Raw genomic sequence first — 19,313 nt, forward strand, 5'->3', positions numbered from 1 at the left:
TATCCTGCAGTATTGGTTAGTAGGTCTGTAGTGGCAAGTTGTGTCGACTTGTTTGCTCCTAGAAAACTTCAATGGCACCTCAAAAATCTTCCTAAGAGTCACAACACAGTGAATCAGATTTTGTCAATAATACCATAACAGAATCCACAACAGTTACACGAGTCCCAAATATGAGCTTCAGTTTTAACAGGCTCAACACACACTTGCTGCTAAGCAGGTTAACCATGTAGTATTTCTGTGCCGTGAGAACCAGGGGAAGGCTATGAGAATGTGGTATTTTTTTAGAAAAATAGTGCAGCTGAGGACATACTAATAATACTCAGCAAATAAACTTCCATTTTTTCTTACATATTGTGGGAGAGTTTCTAAATTCACATGGCTGTCAGAATAATAACTGCGGCCTTTGTAATGGCATCAGTCACATTAATACGTAATTTTTTTTATGGCCTTTGGATCTGAAAATAATATGTAACACAATTAATCAGTTTAGTTTATTTGTATGCTGATTTTTTACAGTGATTAAAGATAATAATAAAAGTTGACTTGAACAGAAAAGTTTGAGACCTCTTAAGCTTACAATTACTATTAATTTTGTTTCACAGCTAATAATTGAAGCTACACATCAGAACATGTTTATTAGCTTCTCATAAGCCAGTTGCCATTTTGAACGAACCATGGGCTAGGTCCTTTCATCTGTTACATTCATCTAATGCTGAGTATATAAAAAGAGAAGGCTGTGTTTATTCCTGCAGCTCCCTGGAGGATGCTCAGAGTCCCCCAAGCTATTCCATATCTGTGACTGTGACAGTCAAGTAACAACTGCCTCATCTGCAAAAGGCAGCAATAGAAAAAGATATTTCTATCTGTTTCCTCGCTTGCAGTTATAAAAAGAAATTGCCAGAGATAAGCTAAAGTAGAAATTTCTCATGGTAACTGAAGAAAACTACTTGTACTGCAATAAAAGCCCACCTACATAATATGTTCTTGTTTAAACTCATTAAACTTTCCAAATTATTTTAGTCCATTTTCTACATAGTGTTACAAAGGACATAAAATATTAGTAGAATAATAAAACAAGATTATAATAGATATCCTTGATGTATCATCAGTAATACAGAAAATTGCTACCGTATGCTGGATCCTCTAAGGCTCTTCTTTAAACTAGCAATTTCCGTCTCAGATGCATGGACAGAGAACTCTTGTATTGCAAAATCCACATCTCTGTGTGGCACTTTATGAATGTCAGTGTGTGATGAGAACAGAACACATAATGCCAGGATACTGTGGGCTAGTGTGAATCTGTGTAGCTTAGATTCACAGCTGACATCAGTTCACAATGATACAACCCCAAATTTCTATCAGATAAATACAGAATTATAATTGATGGCAGACAGATGACAGATGTAATTCAACGATCATATGTCTTTTTTTTGTTGTTGTTTTTTTTAGTATTTTCCTCTGCAGGTTTAAAATTTACCCTCTCTTCTTCCATAATAAAACATGTATACATAGAGAAAGGAATTAAGCTGATTTGTCATTTATTGGACAGTATATAAAATTTCTGGTCTCTCTAGGCTACTCCACTGAGTTCAGCTTGGCAGCTAAGCATGTGGCATGCAGAAGGCTGTAGTTATGATTTTCTCATTTATGTTTTGGCAGGCATAATTAATGCTTGAACTGTCACTGAGATCACTCATACTTGCCTTTGGGCATGCCACTTGAAATTTCCCAGTCACTTCCTCACCAATGTAACTCTTCAGTGTAAAAGAAATAGATTTCTTTATGAAACAAACTACCTTGGAGCAAAATTTGGTGTTGTAAATGTTTTCCCAACATAGACATAGATAAGAATTGTAATTCTAGACCTCTTTTCTCAGCTTGTGTTTGACAATTGCACATGAATATAGAGTCACCAACCAGTGATAGTTAAAAATGCATCTTAAAATCAGCCTGAACTGTCACTTTCTCACAAGATAATTGAGATTCAAAGAAAATGTTAAATCACTTACAGTAGAAATCCAGTCTTCAATTACTATATATATCTGTCACAAATGGGAAAGGAAATCCCAAACTGTCCTATAAGAATTTTTAAGTCATCAATTCCTTCATCTTGAAGGAGGGTTACAAACTTGATGTGTGATTTTCGTTCACACTGGATTTTTCATTCAGACTTATGATATAGCTGAAAGGTATGTAAAACTTTACTACCCATTCAGCTCCCAGGTGAATATTCCTAAGCGGGAATTTAAATGCGTCATTAATCCTAGCTGAGGTCAAGGGGTGTAAAATTCCATTAAAGAAACTTGTTCCTAAATTGCTAGACTAGGTAGTTGGATCCTGTGATTTCCAGAGGCGTTTTTCTTGGAGGCTGTTTGGACACCAGCTTCCCCTTGCAGTCAAATCCCATTTCTAAGAGAGGTGATACAAGGAGGGGAACATCTGGAGCAGGAAGGCACCTGAGCTGCTTCTTCTTACAAAGCTGAATGAGGAACTTTTTGCCTACTGGGAATCAAAAAGTTCTTTCATACATCTCACACTACTTAGTGTCATCCAGTAATTACACTAGAAATTATTTGGGTGGCGTTTCTCAAGGTAATAAGCTCTATGTTTTGTGGTTTCTTTTTTTTAATGCCAGAAGTTGGCTGATAGAACAACACCTTAAAGTATTTCTTCTCTATTCCTTGTCACTTTTGGATTGGGCACATTTAGAGTACATCTTGCTTCTTTCATCACAAGGAAAATACTAGGGTATTGTTTAGACTGCCTTTGTTTTCATTTTCTTAGCTACATGTGTGCATGTCAAAATCAAGAATAGTTAAAGCAGTTTTTGAAAGCAAACATACTTGTCTGATCAGAAAGATTTATACAAGCAGTGTGGAATGCCAATTGGAAGCTTTTTCCGTGGTTCTGTAGGATACAGATCATAAATCACCCTCACAAAATGGTTCTTTGCCCCCCACCCCCTTCCCTTTGGCTTAAGGTAAAACAATTAACACTGTTTTTGCTGATATTGAGATCTGAACAGTACTGATAATCTAACGGAGGACCATTGGGTAAAGAATTCTTTTTAGATTGTTTTGTACATGTTCATGGTAGCTATTCCCAGTATAAATGAGAGGGTATTAACTCTTCTCTGCTTTGCCTCACAAGGGGAGCATGATGAAAAACAATTATGCACATGAGCAGTCATCAGTTGAAAAGAATACGTTTTTATTGTGAAATCAGTTTCTTGCTGATATCCTTATGTGATGTTCTCACCAAAATAAATTCCTGTTTGTTCCTGCTTGGAAGGCTGGAATTCTTAGCAAGTGAAGTAAAGCAGGAAAAAATTGGAGATTGTAAAAATTCACACTATTTTTTCTGTAACAGTCCCTCGTTTTGCCAGATCAATTGCAACTGAGATAAGCAAAAGTAAGGGTAGACTCTTCTACTTTTGCTCATGCTAAATGAGACTTTCTCAAAGAAGCCATCCCCAAAATAAGTACTAATTACCATGAGAGGACAAAGTGGAATTAGGACCTATGAGGAAAAAAAATAAGAGGCAAATTGTGGCTGCTAAGGAAGTTCTTTATTTCAATGTACATAGATTTTTGTGAAACAGAAGTTGTATCACTATACTGGAGTTTTAAGTCTTACATTCAAATTCATATTTTGGTTCAGTAGTGTTAGACATGTACACCGAGTTTTTGGCCTCCAGCAGTTGGAATGATCTTAGTTTTCCATTTGCAGTTAGTTTCAGAGGATGATGATAATGATGCTTCAGTTTTCCATAGGTGAGAGTGAAGGCTGGAAGAAAGTGTTCCAAAAGCACAAAGAGTAATAAAAGTTCGGTAACTTTTGTCATGTGTAACGTAGTATTTGCATTCATAGTCATTGTGAAAGTGCAAGTGCTGGTTCCTTTTTTTAATAGGAATACTCCTGAGTGAGGATTGTGGTTTTTATTCAGGTACTCTGATTAGCCCGTCTCTGAAGAGAAAATGACCTCAATGTTTCCACTTCCAGCTGTGTGGATCAATTTTTTTAATCCGCTCTGTATACGGTAGGGAATCTCTCATTTTAGCTCTCTACCCTTAGGGTATGTAAAGTGTAATCTGGTATTGCCATCACATGCAAATTGTTTCTCCCTAGATGGGAATGCAAAGACATATTTTTGTTCTTCATGCTGTCACCAGCTTCTGCAAAAATCCTTTTATGATCTTGGAAACCAGTTATGTCAGAAGAAAGCCATGAAAATGTTTTATTTGGATATATTCATGTGTGGACTCACAAAACTTAAAAGAATATTCTAGAGATTTTGAGCTGAAATGGACTAATGAGATTGGTAAATGCTTTAGGATTTTAAAAGCTATTTCACTCAACTATATATTGTCTCTGGATTCACTTGTTCAGCTTTAGTGAACTTCAATTTAACTTCTTTAATTTGACTCAAATTAGAAAACAGGTGAGAGGAGTGTATGATTTGCTGAAAGGCATAGATATGACAGACTTGGATTTGCAAATTTTCTTCGCTGAGGGGTAGCTCATGTTCTACACTGTAGGTTGATGTGATTTCAGTGACTTGTTTCCTTGGTTAAATGTTTTGTTGGTTGAGTTTGCTTGTTTCTGTTTGTGCGGCAGTTGTCAAGGAAGAAGGAAAGACTTTCTGACTGCATTGAGACTCGGGCTCTACTTGGAGTCAAAACAGGATTTCAGAATCAAAGTAGAAAAATCTCTGAATTTGTTTCTAGATAGACAAGCTTTAAAAAGCAGATTCATGAGTATGGAAAAAACATTGTAGCTTTTCCTAAACAGCTTGAGGAGGAAAACAGGCATTAACTCAACAGGAAGATTTTGTAGAGATGAGATTTTGCTCTCCAATGTAAAAGAAAAACAAACAAACAAATATAACAACAACAAAACACACACGCACACAAAAATCTGCTTCTTTTCACATAGAATTTGCCATAAAAGAAAAACAATTGGCAGGAGAAATTGTTTGGAAATGTGGCCTGTATATCCTTTCATCTACAACAAAAGAAAGAACTGCAGTAGTAGCTCGAAGCAGCATTGCTGCTGAGGCTCTGAATCAAAATGACAAGATTCTTCCAGCATCTTCTCAGTAGTCTCTGTTGAGCCAGTTAAGGGCAAAGTAGAATTCCCTTTAGACACTCCATCTAGGTGGTGAACATATGGCTCCAGGCATTTCCTTCCTGGCTCCTTTATTTTATTGACTCATTCTTGACTGAGCTTCTTTTCTTCCTCCTCTGTCTTTTGCTCCATTTCCTTACCCAGCAATATGACTTCTAGGTCCCTCAAATCTTTTGGCAGCCAATATGGTGTTGCATCTACACTCATTCAAGCAATTCTAATACATATATACATATATATATATATATTTAGTGTAAGGTTCAGCATTTCTCTCCTCTTTAACCCGTTTGATATTTGCTCTTGAGTGAAATATTGAAAAGCAGAAAGTCCTTAAGTTTTCCCAGTAATCTCTTATAAAAATGCTGACACCAAGAAAAAATTTACTCGAATATTATCTTCTATCCAGTCACTACTAATTGTGATCTTCCAAGCGTGAGTTGCACATGGGCTTGTGCAATAAAGAGTACACAACTTCTCCTTTTGCTCCTCTTCCTCATCTTCCACACTCTTGTGAATGGGACAACCTGCTACTTTCAACCTTGTCATGAACTTCCAAATGTTCCACCTTGGGTTTAGATTGCTGTGTTCAGTGTTTTGCTTGAAAGGCCATTAGGACTGAGTCTGAGCTCAGTAGGACAGGACATTAAGGCAGTAAATGAGATAGCATTCAGCTCCCCAGTTAAAAAGATATCATTAGTGAAAGCACAGACTTGCAAATAAATCTGCTGTATGCCTGTCTGAGCACTTTATGTGATTTATAATCTCTGTTATTACATGTGTAATGATTTTGTTTTCATAGTCACAGTACTAAACGTTACTTCTGGAAAGCAAGTTTTCTTACTGATTATTGCACAATTTATGTAAAAAATTTTCTTCAATGACTAGAAATAATCCTTTCTTAAAATACAAATTATTTCACTGCTACATTCTGTTTCCCTAGTTAAACTGGGGAAATAGAGCAGGTGGTGCATCATTAAAAATTATTTGGGGAAACATTTCAGGAAAAAGATGAATTAAAAAGGTTACAGTGCATCCCTGAATTCTGTTTTAGTTCCTGGAATAAAATAATCTTTTTAAGTGTGCTTCACATAGGTTTTCCATAATGATTTATGCATTTTGAGAATTTACTGGTTCCAAGTAATTTTGTGGGGGACACAGTTGTATGCAGCACCATCAAGTTTCAAAGAACGATTTAGGTTATAGTGTGCTTAAGACAGCAGTGGTGTCTTTAAACTAGCTGTGTGTATATTTGTGCCTTTTAAATCTGGTAGGTACATGACAGAAGTATTTGAATCAGCTTGCATGTGAAGAATTTTATATTCTAGTATTTGAGCACATATGGCAGTGCATAGCTGAATGCACCTGCTTTGGAGTTAAAGTTTTAATGCAGCGCATCTGTACAATATTTTTTTCATTTGTTGTATGCCAGATGAAAATACTGCATTTATGGACTGGGACTAGGTATGAACATTGGCATTTTGGTTGTCCTGTAACTGTTCAAACAAAGCTTTCTTCGACCACATGACAGCTGAAAGAGACTGAGTTTTCTATCTACATGTTTATTTATAAACACTTCAGTACCTTGGGTTTTTGTTTTGTTCTCCTTTAACACCTTTGTAACTGTTCTTTTCTCTCTTTTATGGAGATGCTTTCACTCTGATTGATCTCCTTTGTTGTGGTATCTCTATGGCAGCCATATCTTATTCCTAATTCCCTGGGAGCCCCACTGAAAATATGCACCTCTACAGGAGGATAAAAGGAGTGTGAAGGTCAGATTCTTCTATCCTTAAAGAGCAAAATCATTTTACCTACCCGCTCTTGAGTTTTGTTAATCTTCCAAAGCTGATGGTTTCAACCAAGGGAAGGTCTAAAATTGGCCTGTCTATGACACTGTGTTATCAGAAGACAGTGTTTTTATTTTTCTTTAATAGACCTCATTCTCCCTGAAAAGACAAGAATTGTAGAAACCAAAAAGATAGTTTGACTGAATTTAAATGGAATTTTTTTTCATATTCTGTAAAGTCATTGAAACACAGATAGCAAGAAAGATTTTTCTTTAGTAAGGCTTCAGTGAGCAAATGGATTTGCTTCCATGGTGGTGTGTAGAGACAGATTCTTCAGAATTATTCCAGGAGAACAAAAATCTAATTCATCAAAGTCATCGTGCCACAGCTGTTACAGCAATCTATCTCTCACTGAACGGTAGCCAGTTAATTTTTGAAAAGTGACATTTCTCACAGTTTGTTTTCTCATCAACATGGTACCAGCCACATCAAATATATTCGTGCAATGATGTTGGCGTTGATGAATTAGCCATGTGCTTTCTACTTGTGGATACAGGGTTTTCAGTTTCTTCAGGAGAAATGAGAACTTTTGGGTGGGATGTAGGAGATTTCTCTCTGGCCTGTGTGTATGTTCCTTGTGTTCAAGTACCTGTTAAGCTATGCTGGAATTTGGTAGCATAATGAAGTATCTTTACGGAAACATGAAGTTCTGCAATCCTTCATAAAATTGCTTTTTTGGAAAGGTGAAATATATGGGGTAAGCACTTTAAGACCACAATTTTAACACAGTTCATTTTTTAACAGCAGGCAGTTACAAGGTGCTGTTTCTCCACTCACTGTACCAGATATTGTTTGCCAAGATTAGGCAGGTTCATTTTACAATTTTCGTTCTTTTTCTTTTTGATTCTCCTGAATAAGTATCTGAGTATCACTTAGGTAAGCTGTACTTGGAGTTTTAGTCTGCACTAAACACTGTTATTCAGTGGTAACTGATTGGTTTAAAATGAACAACAACAAAAAAACCTCAGTCCTCATTACTCCATTCTCTGCTATAACTTGAACGGTGAATTACTATGTTGCTCTTACTCTTTCTGGGGTCAAGAGTAGTTTCCCTTTGCAGTAATTTGTCATACGGATATGACCATACAAACGTTGCAGATTTTGGTGAGGCGTATAGGTCACAAGGAGAAAAACAGTGTCTGTCTGGAAATAAACTTCTTGCTAGCCTGATGTATGAAGAGAAAGTTGCTTTGCAGTTTGGGGTTCACAGTCATATTTTTCCCTTTCTTCCTGTACACTTGTGATGTTTGCAATGTTTGCCATGATAAATAGTCTACAGTCTTTTAGAAGAGTTTGTTCCAACTTATATCTACCCAATTCTTTCTCATGGATTTTTACATGGGTATTTCAGCAGAAAGAGCAGTAGTAGTGCTTGGATACTCAAAAATGCATCTGCACCGCAAGAAACTGCCTGTCAGATTTCCTGCATAAACTACAAAACCAAAAAGTATCTTGGCAATTGTTTTTCAGCTGCGAAATATGCTTTTGAGAAGCTGTGACTATAATTTCTCTTCCATAGAACTCTTTGTACTCCCTTATTGTTACCATATGTGGTGCTTTTTTTGTAGTTCAGCCACTCTCTGAATAGCCAAACTCTGAACAATGCTTCTTTCTCCAAATTGCTTACTTCTAGACATAACCAGTCCATCTTATAATTGCAAAGGAGCTATTAGAGTGTTCAGACTGCATGTAGGGTTCCCAGCTTGTAATCTAGAGTGATGTTGTTCTAAGGAGAAGTTTTGGAGACTGTTCCTGGCATTTCTGGTTTATTTTGGAACCTTTAAAACTGTCCCTTATTTTCCATCCTGTTTCATTATTGATGATTTCCATTGTCTAATTTAGTCAAATATGGACACTAGAGGCACTCCAAAATTCATAGCTTCAGGTCACATGTTCTTTCCTGTCTTGAAATTCAAAGAAACTAAAAAGTATGAAAAAATGCAAACATTTTATTTTCTGTAATAAGAACAGCAAATATGTGTCAGATTCCTGGCAGTTCTGCTTGGCAGCTCACTATTAGCATTGGCTTATTGCTTTGTGTGTGCATGTTGCATATTTCTCCATACTGAAGGCACTACACTTGACAGGTGGTATAAAATATAAATTGGAAAAACTTTTGATTACCTTTATGCTCATGAACTGAAGTCTTAATACTGAGAACCTAACCTAGGCATGGTGTATTTTTTCTGGTTGATGAAGGTGTAGTCTGGAGCCTTAATCATTCTCCAGGTTCTATCAGGACCTTGCTTCTGAGGTTCTTCTTCTGTGCCTCCAGGGGATGCTTTGAGATCCTTGTTGGTTTGATAAGGGCAATTCTGTAGGAGTTTTTGATGAGAGGCTTAATACATGGCTTGCAACCAAATGAGAGATTCCTGGAATTACAGGGTGAGGTTAGTAAGACTTAAGAATGCGCCTTCTTCTTCTTTGGGGAGGGGTTGTAGTTCAAACCTTGAATGATTAATTTTTCATCAGTGTTTTGAATGAGTCGAGGAGAAAACAAGCTGTTGTTTCTGAAGGCAGAATGAAATAAAAGTGCTAGCAGTTCAGCAGGGACCCATAAGTTGTCGGCCAAGAAGATCAAGCAGCCTGTGCTGTGATTTTTTTTCTTTTAAACCTTCTTTTAAAACGCTAAATCCCTGTCTTGGAATACATTTATACTTACTTAATCTCCAGGTGTTGATTCATCTAGGTGAGTTTTATGTCTCTGGTAGTAGCTAATATTAACAGAAACTATTAAGGGAAGAATTCAGAAAGTTCTGAAATGGGCTTCTTTCAAAGAGCCTTGTAGTGCTTCTTTTTTCTTCATCAGTAGCTTTTTGTGGTAAAGGGGTTTTAGACAGCAGGCTCATCTTTCCTGTACTTTTGTAGTTCTTTTCACAGTAAAGTTGTCTCCATCCAAAACAATCTGGATTATTTGGGTTTTTTCAGTAATGTCCTGATTGCTGGCCAGAGAGACTTGTTGCCCATTGATTTAGTGCACTTTTTTTCCCCCGAGGCTTGGAGTGACTTCTGTACCTGGGCTGTTCACTCACATTGCTCTTAACAGCAATCACTTCAGTGACTGAAAAAGAACCAATAATATTTCTTCAGTGTGAGAAATTTAGCTAGCTAATGAGCTTATAATACTCAGTGCCCACGTAAGCTCTACAACAAAACTTCACTAAAAAGAAATCTCATCAGACTTGCTAGGAGTTGTATAACCTTGCTAGGAACACTATACTACATCTAATTGAAGTCAGCCTTGATAAACCTGTAATTAACCAAAGGAGAGCAAAAGAAAGACATGGAGATCCATCATTTTAATGGTATCATGATGAGGAAACTTGACAGTCATGTCGTTTTTAACTTCTATCAATCATTAACTATATTAGGTGATTTTAAAAGGCAATGTGTTGTCTTTCACCTTACCTGAACTTAGTGAGGATGATCTGCAAACCTCTGAGACAGATTTTGGTTTTCCATACAGGTATTTTTAAACTCAGTCTGACATAGTAACTGTCATGCAGCTCATAGCTGTTATAAATCCAGATACTTTCTTCTTAATCATGTGTTGTGTATGTATTGACGTAATAGATTTTCAGGCAGCTGCGAGTAAAAAATTAACAATCAAGCTTACTGTAGATTGTTTAGAAAAGTGGAGTAATTTAGTCACATAATTTTATCAGGATAAGAGTTTCTGAATTCCAAAATGTGCCTGTGGTAGTTTAAGTTAGTCTATCTTAAAACTGCTAAATGTGTGATCTAAAAGATTATTTTCAGTTTCTGAGGGTTACCTTAAAACATTTTTGGTTGGGTTGTTTGTTTTTTGTCAACAAAAAACTCACTTTTAATTCAGTGCACTGCAAACTGAGTCCAGAAAATACTTGTATGCTGGCCAACTTCAGCTCTGGCATTGTTATGTCTCACCAGCCTTGTTTGTTGGGCCAACATTGGCCATCAGAAATGTTGAAATAACCTCAGCCACTTATTTGTGTCATGAAGTTGCAATAAATTGAAACACAATCTAGCATGGCATTTCTGGGGCTCTGTTCAGTTTTCTGTATTCATGTATCTCTCTCTCAGAGATGCAGTTGTTTCTGTAATAGTTTTGTGTATAAAGAGAATTTCAGACACCTATGAGCTGCATTGGGAGAGGAATTCTTTTTTCCAAAACACTTGGTTTTGCATGTAATACTTACAAAAAACAGTGAGACATTGAAGTTTGGGCAATCATTACAAATTTGGAGATGATAACTGGCCTGCCTGTAATTTATTTATACAGAAAGCAAGAATTGGAGTAATTTGCAACGTCAAAAGAATGTGTTTGCAACAAATATATTTCTCTATATAGTTCCAATGAATATAAACCCACTCAAATCATGCACTCTAAAAATATGCCAATTCACTCTATTTTAAAAAAATCCTTTAAATAGAGGGTGGTCTGCACTTTATAAAGAAGAAATATTGTCTGTTTTCTGTTTATGTATCGCCTGGTCCACAACTCAGTCTTCTGAAGAGTTTTCCTTAAATGAAAAGGGTCACTGAAGGATGAGTAGAGAAGTTAAGAGTAGGAAGATAATCCAAATCTTCCTCTTTGCCTTCCCTTGGAACACTCTTTTATCACATAGTAAGTAGATTTCAACGTGTGATAACTTTTCTTATCTTCACTTTTCACTTTGGATTATTGAAAAAAACCCAACATATTGCAGTAAAGCTGCCTAAAGTAATCATATTGGCTATATTTTTGATACGAACACTCTAAAGGTTTCTCATGCATTTGCTCAAGTATCCAATTTCTAACAATAACCCCTAAAGTCCTTAAAATATTTACCTGCAGAGTAATCCATATTTATAAAAATACTGCTTAAACAGAAAACAACTGATTTTGTGTAGTGTTCAAAATGTAACTAAAATTATGTTTCTTTGAGAAGGGTATTTACAGTATTCTTGAGGAGTGTAAGCTACTTTTCACAAAACCAGACCAAAATAACATTCATATTCCCCTTCCTCACATGTGCTTTTCTATATTAGGGTTATTAGATAGGTAGTGAGTGCTCAATAAATAGTTGGGTATTATTTAGAAGAAAAAAATCTACTGAACAAAAATCTTTGCTTTTGAGGATCTTGGAAAAAGTCTATGTAACATCGTATCCAATATTAGCATGTATTTAGAAATGGTAGTGGAAACCTAGAAAGGAAATGTATAGTCCAGAATAAACATTTTCGATACCCTCTGTAGTATCTACAGTAAGTGAGCAAATAATGTACCTGTCTATTGTATAAACCTGCTCATTTCTTTTTCTTACATGATGCATTGTCTTGTTTAGTTTTCTCAAATGTTTTGTGGGGAATGTGTTATAAAAGACCGTGTTTTTGGTACTTGTAAAAATTACATGGAATCTGTAGTAGCAGTTATATAGAGAGCTAATCATAAAGTAGTTCGAACAATATAGTGTGCAGCTCTGGAGACAATCAGGTTTAAGTCAAAATTAGACTATAGTTTGAAGTCTTTCTTTCAAATCAAGTTAAAATGTCTTTGAGTATCCTGTGAAGCTTCCAGTGCAATGACATAGTGAATTTCAATAAAAATTGTCATTTACAGGATTTTTTTCAGCACATCCTGATATAGTCTCATGTACTATTTCAGCTCGTCTTTCTCACCCAGCCTGTATCAGTTGTGGAAACTCTGATTTCTTCCATTTTTGAAAGTGTTTTCTCTTTCTTCCCGACACTAGAAATAATTAGTTGAGGAAAGAAGAAAATTACAATGTTTTGTTGTTAAAGAGTCAGTATTTTTATAATGAAAGAATATGATTGATTTTCACAGTAACGACCTCCTATCTTCAGAGAGAATCTTTTTATCCTGTAGGGTAGTATGTCTCAAGCAAATTTCTCTTTCTTTTGTTCTATAAAGTAAATCCCAGAAGACTTTCCTAGACTTCAGACCAAATATCCTGATACAAATGGAATCATAGGGGAAATTCCTATTATTTTCAGTTGTGAGCAGGTGCATCTCTTCAGCCTACTGGGAATCTAATTCTTCTTTACTGAGACACTTCAAGATACTGCATATAGTCCTGTAATTCAAGTGCATGAGCTATGTAACATGGATAAAGCAAAAACATAACAATAGTTAAAATATGTAGCATTGTAAGAGAGCACAAATAGTATTTTTTTTCTATGATAAAGAAACCTTCCCTGAAAATAGTGCTCATATGCAAAATACAAGCACTGCTACAGCCACAAGGGCTGTTAGTTGGTCCCTCTAAGCCAACAGTTTGACCCTGTAATGAATTTTCCTTCTACAAATACTTGTATAATTATTTTCTGTATTCCTTCATCATAAGATTAATTAACTCTTTTGAGCAAAGCTTGCAGCACACAAAACAGTTAAATTTAGCTGCTGGCCCACACATCCCTCTGGGGAACTTTATATACTTACCACAACCTTACTGGTGAGTGTTTTAGCTGGTAATATCTGTAGTTTGCTTTCTAGAAGGAAATGTATTCATAGCCAAGGTTCAGCTCCACCTTTGTTTTTTCACCTGCAACAGACTGTGTGTAAATATTGCTAGATAAATATCCTGTACTACAGTGCAAGAAAAATCCAGGAAAGCTAATAATTTGCAGAATTGCCTTGATTTTGAGGGTGTACAGTACCATATTTAGAAATTTGCTAAAGATGAGAAAATTAGTAAGTGTTGTATGTGTGCTGCATATGTGGGATCAAGAGGCATTGAGGAAGCATAATAATAAAAGCTGTCTTGTTAATGCACTGTAAAGTGTTGCTTTCTTTATCGGATACCCAGGAAGAACTGTCTCAGAGATAACATTTGGAAGATATGGTAGGCCATCCCAACAGTCACCAGGTTTCCCAGGACATTAGGGCATAAAAAGGGTAGCGGTCATGCAGATAACCAAGATGCCTGTGACCTGCTTTACACTCTCAGTGTGTCATCTATTCTTGATGTGACAGAAAACCACAGTAAGAGCTGCAGGGAAGGAGAGATTAGGAGTTTTGTTCCTGTAGGGCTGCCTAGACACAGTAACTTGTTATTGGATCTGACAAGGAGGTTAATGCACAGGCTTCTTGGACAACAATGTACCAAAACCCATGAGTTCCACAATATGTACATACAACTGATGTCCTCTTTCATACCAGGAATGTCTGGAGTTTTTAGCAGTGTCCATGGTCTAGGCTGGGAGAGGACAGGTAGTGTCACTTTTTGGTAATGTTCATTACCTTTTGGTAGTTGGTTGAGCTTACTCATTCATATGACTATAGTACCTATACCAGAGAGTAGAATACATACTACTAGGTGAAGCTGTCAGCAGAACCACTGATTTAGACTAAACTATTACACTTTGAGTTTTGCTCACAGCTGAACTAGTGGTCTGAAAGGAGGCAAAAGGTAGCAAGGATAAGACGAATCAGCATAAAACCAGCAAATATGTTATGTGCTCTCTTTTCAGGAACACCTGAAAGCTCACAGTTTCAGCCTAACAGAGGAGTTTAATGGCAGAAACAACTCTGTCTGCTCTTATTCCATTCTCAGTGAAAGGTAACTTGACTTCATTTGTCAGAAGACATAATAATTAAACATCTAAACATGCAGTTGATATAGGACCAGCTTTTGAGCTACAACACCATACATCCATATTAAATCCTTTCCAGAATTTGCATCCATATAACTGAAATCAGCCTCTGGACTTTGAAGGAAATAGTAACTTGTAAAGTGTCAGCTGTAGGAGGAAATCTTTACTATTTCATTGAATTGTGCGAGCTGAAGTTTCTTAATAATCATCATCATTATTGGGCCCCCAACATAAGAGGGACATGGACCTGTTAGAGCAAGTCCAGAGGAGGGCCACCAAGATTATCAGAGTACTGGAGTGCTATGAAAATAGGCTGAGAGAGTTGGAGTTGTTCAGCCTGGAGAAGAGAAGGTTCGACAGAGACCTTATAACAGTCTTCCAGTACTTGGAAGAGGGGCTTTTGCAGGGGCATGTAGTGATAAGACAAGGGGTAATGGCTTTAAACTGAAAGAGGGTAGATTTAGATTAGATGTAACGAAGAAATTCTTCACCATGAGGCTAGTGAGGCAATGGAACAGGCTGCCCCGAGAAGCTGTAGATGCCCCATCCCTGGAGATGTTCCAGACCAGGTTGATGGGGCTTTGAGCAACCTGGTGTAGTGGAAGGTGTCCCTGACCAAGACAGAGGTGTTAGAACTAGATGATCTTTAAGGTCCCCTCCAACCCAAACCATCCTATGATTCTATGATCATTATTATGTTAATTTAAATGCAGATTACTTATGAGATTTCAAGTGTTTGTTCTTTTCATCTTGTAATTGTGTTACAAAAGCATTCAGTAACCAGGCTACCTATTCTGTTTTCTCAGTTATTTAAAGAAAAATACACTAGCCAGATGCATTATTTCATATGTTTGGCTATGTTGTGCCACTGTGATTTGCCAAACAGTTCCTTCATTACAAGCTGAACTTGTCTTTCGTTGAACACCAGCTACTGTCTGGCTACTTCCACCATACTGTTTTTAATTATTCTGTCTTAGGTCTCCTTCTTTTATTGTTTCTTTCTTGTGCCTTCAGTCTCAAAATATCTTTAAGGTATTGCATTTAACTGCTGACATAGAGTTATTCATCTTCTAAAGCCTGCAGTATTCCCCCAGTCTGTATTTTTTCTTATCTTCAGTGTTCCTGTGATTTAACTGTTCCATTTTGTTTTGATTTTTGATTACCCCAGGGTCCGATTGGTATGGATGGAAAGCTGGTAGGTGATTTGTTCAAAACCAGTGTAATTAGGTCTTGCACATATTCCCTCTTTGCTTTTTTAATTGCTCCTGCTGAAATGTATATTAATCACATATTGGCTTCCTTCAGCATAACTTATTTCAGCCTCAGTAGCGTAGATTATGACAGAGTGTTGAAAAGCCGCTTTAGTCTTTTGTGTCTATCCAAGGCAATGGAGGACAGCCATGCTACTCCCATTTCCTTGTCATTTTCTGTCTGGATTACATTGGAAGACAGATGTTCCTAATTGGGTGCTCAGTTCAGAGAATGCTTCGCAAGGGGTAGTTTGATGCTGCCTTTCAAACAGCAAGACACTCTTTCTGATGGCATATGTGTGGCTCTTGTTGGTTTTCTTTTTCCATAGGTTCTTCAGTTTTGTATTTTAATTTCTCTACCTGGATTTTGTTGGCTGATTAGAACTGAACAGCCCCATGTCTTTAGGGAGATGTTACTCGAATTAAGTTAGAAATAACATTTAATGTTATACAACACATTCATAAATCTGTATGTATTGTGTATGTATCTGTACCTCTGTATTTTGGGATGTATGAGCCTAGAAGTTTACATTCCCAGCTCTTTAAAAATTAAAATCTTGTGAAAATCCAGTTTCTGCACTTTCTCGCGCTATTGTTTTTTGCTCCCTTTTCTCTTTCTCCTTTTCTAGGACAGCTGTTTTCTTTGCTACCCTGAATACATCTTTTCATTTCTATCTTTCCATATGCTACAAGCCCTGTTTCCTCTGTAAGCTCAACTTGCTAACTTGAAGTGTCAGCTCCTATTTTCTTCTCTTAAGGCTTTTTCCTGTGCTCCTCGAGGTCTTTTTCTACTGCTAAGTAACTTTTCTGCAACATTTGCAGCCTCTAGTCAATAGGTTTTTTCTTTAATCTCCTCTTTTAGCAGATTGATCGCTTACCTGTTGACTGTAGATAGACTGGACTACACAATGTATTTTTTAATTTGTTTGTTTGTTTTTGTTAGTATTAGTTATATATCAGCAGCTAATGTTAAGTCAAATTGCTAGGAAGGGATTAACTGTCAAGCTTAGAAGACCTTCCATTGTGGTAGTTAGAATAGGCTCCCAAGCTTCATCCCTTTCTTTCCTGCAAAACAATGTATTAAGTCATTAAATAGAAATATAGAAAGGAAAATGGTTCTGAAGATTTTGGTGAAACCATGACATATTATGCAGCTATACTCACTGTAGTAATGCAGATTTGAAAAAAAAAATCAGCTATTGGTAATGGATAATGAAGTACCCAATCAATGATCCAGAGGTTCAAAGTATCAACCACTAAAACATACCTGATCAGTTATTGGTGTTGGGACTGACCTGTAAACACATGCAAAGAACAGCAGTCGGTTGCTATAAGCAATAAATTAATGTTAAAGAAAGTAACACATTTACATAAAGAGGTGTTTATTAGTATTTTAAAATCAGAGTGATGTTCAGTTTTCAGTTCTGAAAAGTATTTTCACCCTATTTTTTTATCTAAAATTTAGATAAATACTTCCAGCTAAAACATTTAAATCCACAAATAATGTGCATTGGGAACAATTTATACAGCAGTAAGTCAAAGTGACCTCCGCAGTCCTGAAGCTCTTTTGGGAACACAAGCATATCAATTACAACTGAGTTATAATATCATATGTTAGACAGTTTTTTAATGAACACACAAGTAACTCACAGAGCTTTAGCCCTGACCCTTCCACAACATAGTGCTCACTGCATCTTCTTGTTAGTGTCACTTATGAGATCATTAGTGAGAAGGGAAAATTATACTGTAACTGCAGTAGCTAGTGGGGCAAGGAGTAGCTAAGAATATACACAAATATTGAAGGATTGGGAAAAACTGAGAAAAAAAATCACCAATGCTGAGTTCCTTCCATGTTCAGAGAGCCCATAGTCAACAGGATGAAAAAATCCTGCTATGAGTACTTATGTGTTCAGCATCTGCATTTACAGTTAAATTCAGGATAAATGCAGTATTGACAGCATATATAAATTAAGAGTAATGCAACTGTTACATTCCTCATTATGTCTTAGAATTCTGTGTCATGATGAAAAACAATTGTTCCATAAAAATTTAGTTTCCAGCTTTCCTCTCTCCATATTGCAGACATGATAGAAGAGTAATTATAAATGCACAATAACAAAAAGGCAAACAGGTAATGCTGTTGAGCTTGAGAGTAGAAAATGTTTTAATGGGAGCATGATTTTATGCCTGACATTCAGTTCAGGGTATGTTTGTTTTATATGTGTATTTTCCTTATATCATACATATAGTATGTACTATGTGGACACTTAGTAGCCTGTGTTTCTAAGTTAAATGAAAGAAAATAATGCCAGTTTTCAAATATTTTTATTTAAATGTATATATATTCTGTTTATTTGCTTTTTACTGATTTAAATCAACATTTTGTTGAAACATTTTGATAATTTCAGGCTTTCATTTAAGTTTATATATATATATATATATATATATATATCTTGGAGACAGTCTTTAAAGATTTGGTCAAAATGTATTGCAGCTTTTGATATACTTGTGAGACAAAACATATTGAAAGTTTGAATATAAAAGTATGCATGCATAGGTCTCAGTTTAGTGAACATATAAATGTATGGTACAGGCTGCGCACTACTGCATCAGTAAGCAATTCTTGATGATTTTTAGGATCAAGTCTAGCATATACTAGCACAACATATGCTGCAATGGGAAGATTGAGGTAAAGGTTTAATGCTGAGGAGTCCCAATCATGTTCATTAGCCCAGTGTGATGTGTAACTTCATAGAACTGACCAGTTCAGAAAACTGTATTTCATATTAGAAATTGCAAACCTCAACCAGTTAGTGTTTTGGTGGTTGGTGTGTTGTTTTGTTTGTTGTTTTTTTGATGTTGTTTCGTGCTTTTTTTGTTGGTGGTGATTTGTTTTCATTTAGTTTTTTGCTTTGGGTTTTGTTTGTTTGTTTCTGAAAACCTCTATAGTGCAGTGTTGTTCTAAGGAACTTGTACAAAACTGCAGCATCAGGGAATGCTTTATTCTGCCTTCAGTGTAAGGATTAGATAGCCAAAACAATTCTGTATTTCACCATGATTTCTCTGTAACATTATTTATAATATTTCTTATATTAAAAAAATCCTTAAAAACGTGCAAGTGAATCCATTTTTCAGTTTTTAATTTAACACAAAGATATCTTGCCAGTTGCTAAAAGCATTTTTATTCAGCTGCTTTTCTTATAGATAGTAGTTCCCAGTAAATGTGGGGGGTTTCCCCATCTTTAAAATTACACAGAATCACAGAATGGTTGAAGCTGGAAGGAACTTGCGGAGGTCATCTGGTCTAACCTCTCTGTTCAAGCAGAACCATCAGGAGTGGTTGCCCAGGACCATGTCCAGATGTTTTTTTAATATCTCCAAGGATGGAGACTCAACAGTCTCCCTGGGTGACCTGTGTCCATGCTTGGTTATCTTCACAGTAAAAAAGTGTTTCCTGGTGTTCAGATGAAAAAGTTTCAACTCTGAGTAGCTGTACCTCCTAGTTAAATGAAGAGCT

At 36.3% G+C, this 19,313-nt stretch overlaps 1 protein-coding gene across 10 annotated transcripts in view; it reads left to right on the top strand.

Annotated features, from left to right (window-relative positions):
- COL25A1 (collagen type XXV alpha 1 chain) overlaps positions 1–19,313 on the top strand; it is a 308,144-nt gene that overhangs the window by 167,931 nt on the left and 120,900 nt on the right. For 2 of the 10 annotated variants that reach the window (XM_065062338.1, XM_065062336.1), the window contains exon 2: positions 15,715–15,741. The exons of 1 other annotated variant lie outside the window; for it this stretch is intronic. In XM_065062338.1, coding sequence (XP_064918410.1) covers positions 15,727–15,741 — 15 coding nt within the window. In that variant the 5' untranslated portion in view covers positions 15,715–15,726. Of the gene's footprint in view, positions 1–15,105; positions 15,742–19,313 lie in introns of those variants that run through there. 7 more of the 10 variants (XM_065062344.1, XM_065062339.1, XM_065062343.1 and 4 more) reach the window with 7 other exon arrangements.

The sequence above is a fragment of the Columba livia genome, chromosome 4, assembly GCF_036013475.1.
Source record: "Columba livia isolate bColLiv1 breed racing homer chromosome 4, bColLiv1.pat.W.v2, whole genome shotgun sequence".
Classification (NCBI taxonomy): domain Eukaryota; kingdom Metazoa; phylum Chordata; class Aves; order Columbiformes; family Columbidae; genus Columba; species Columba livia.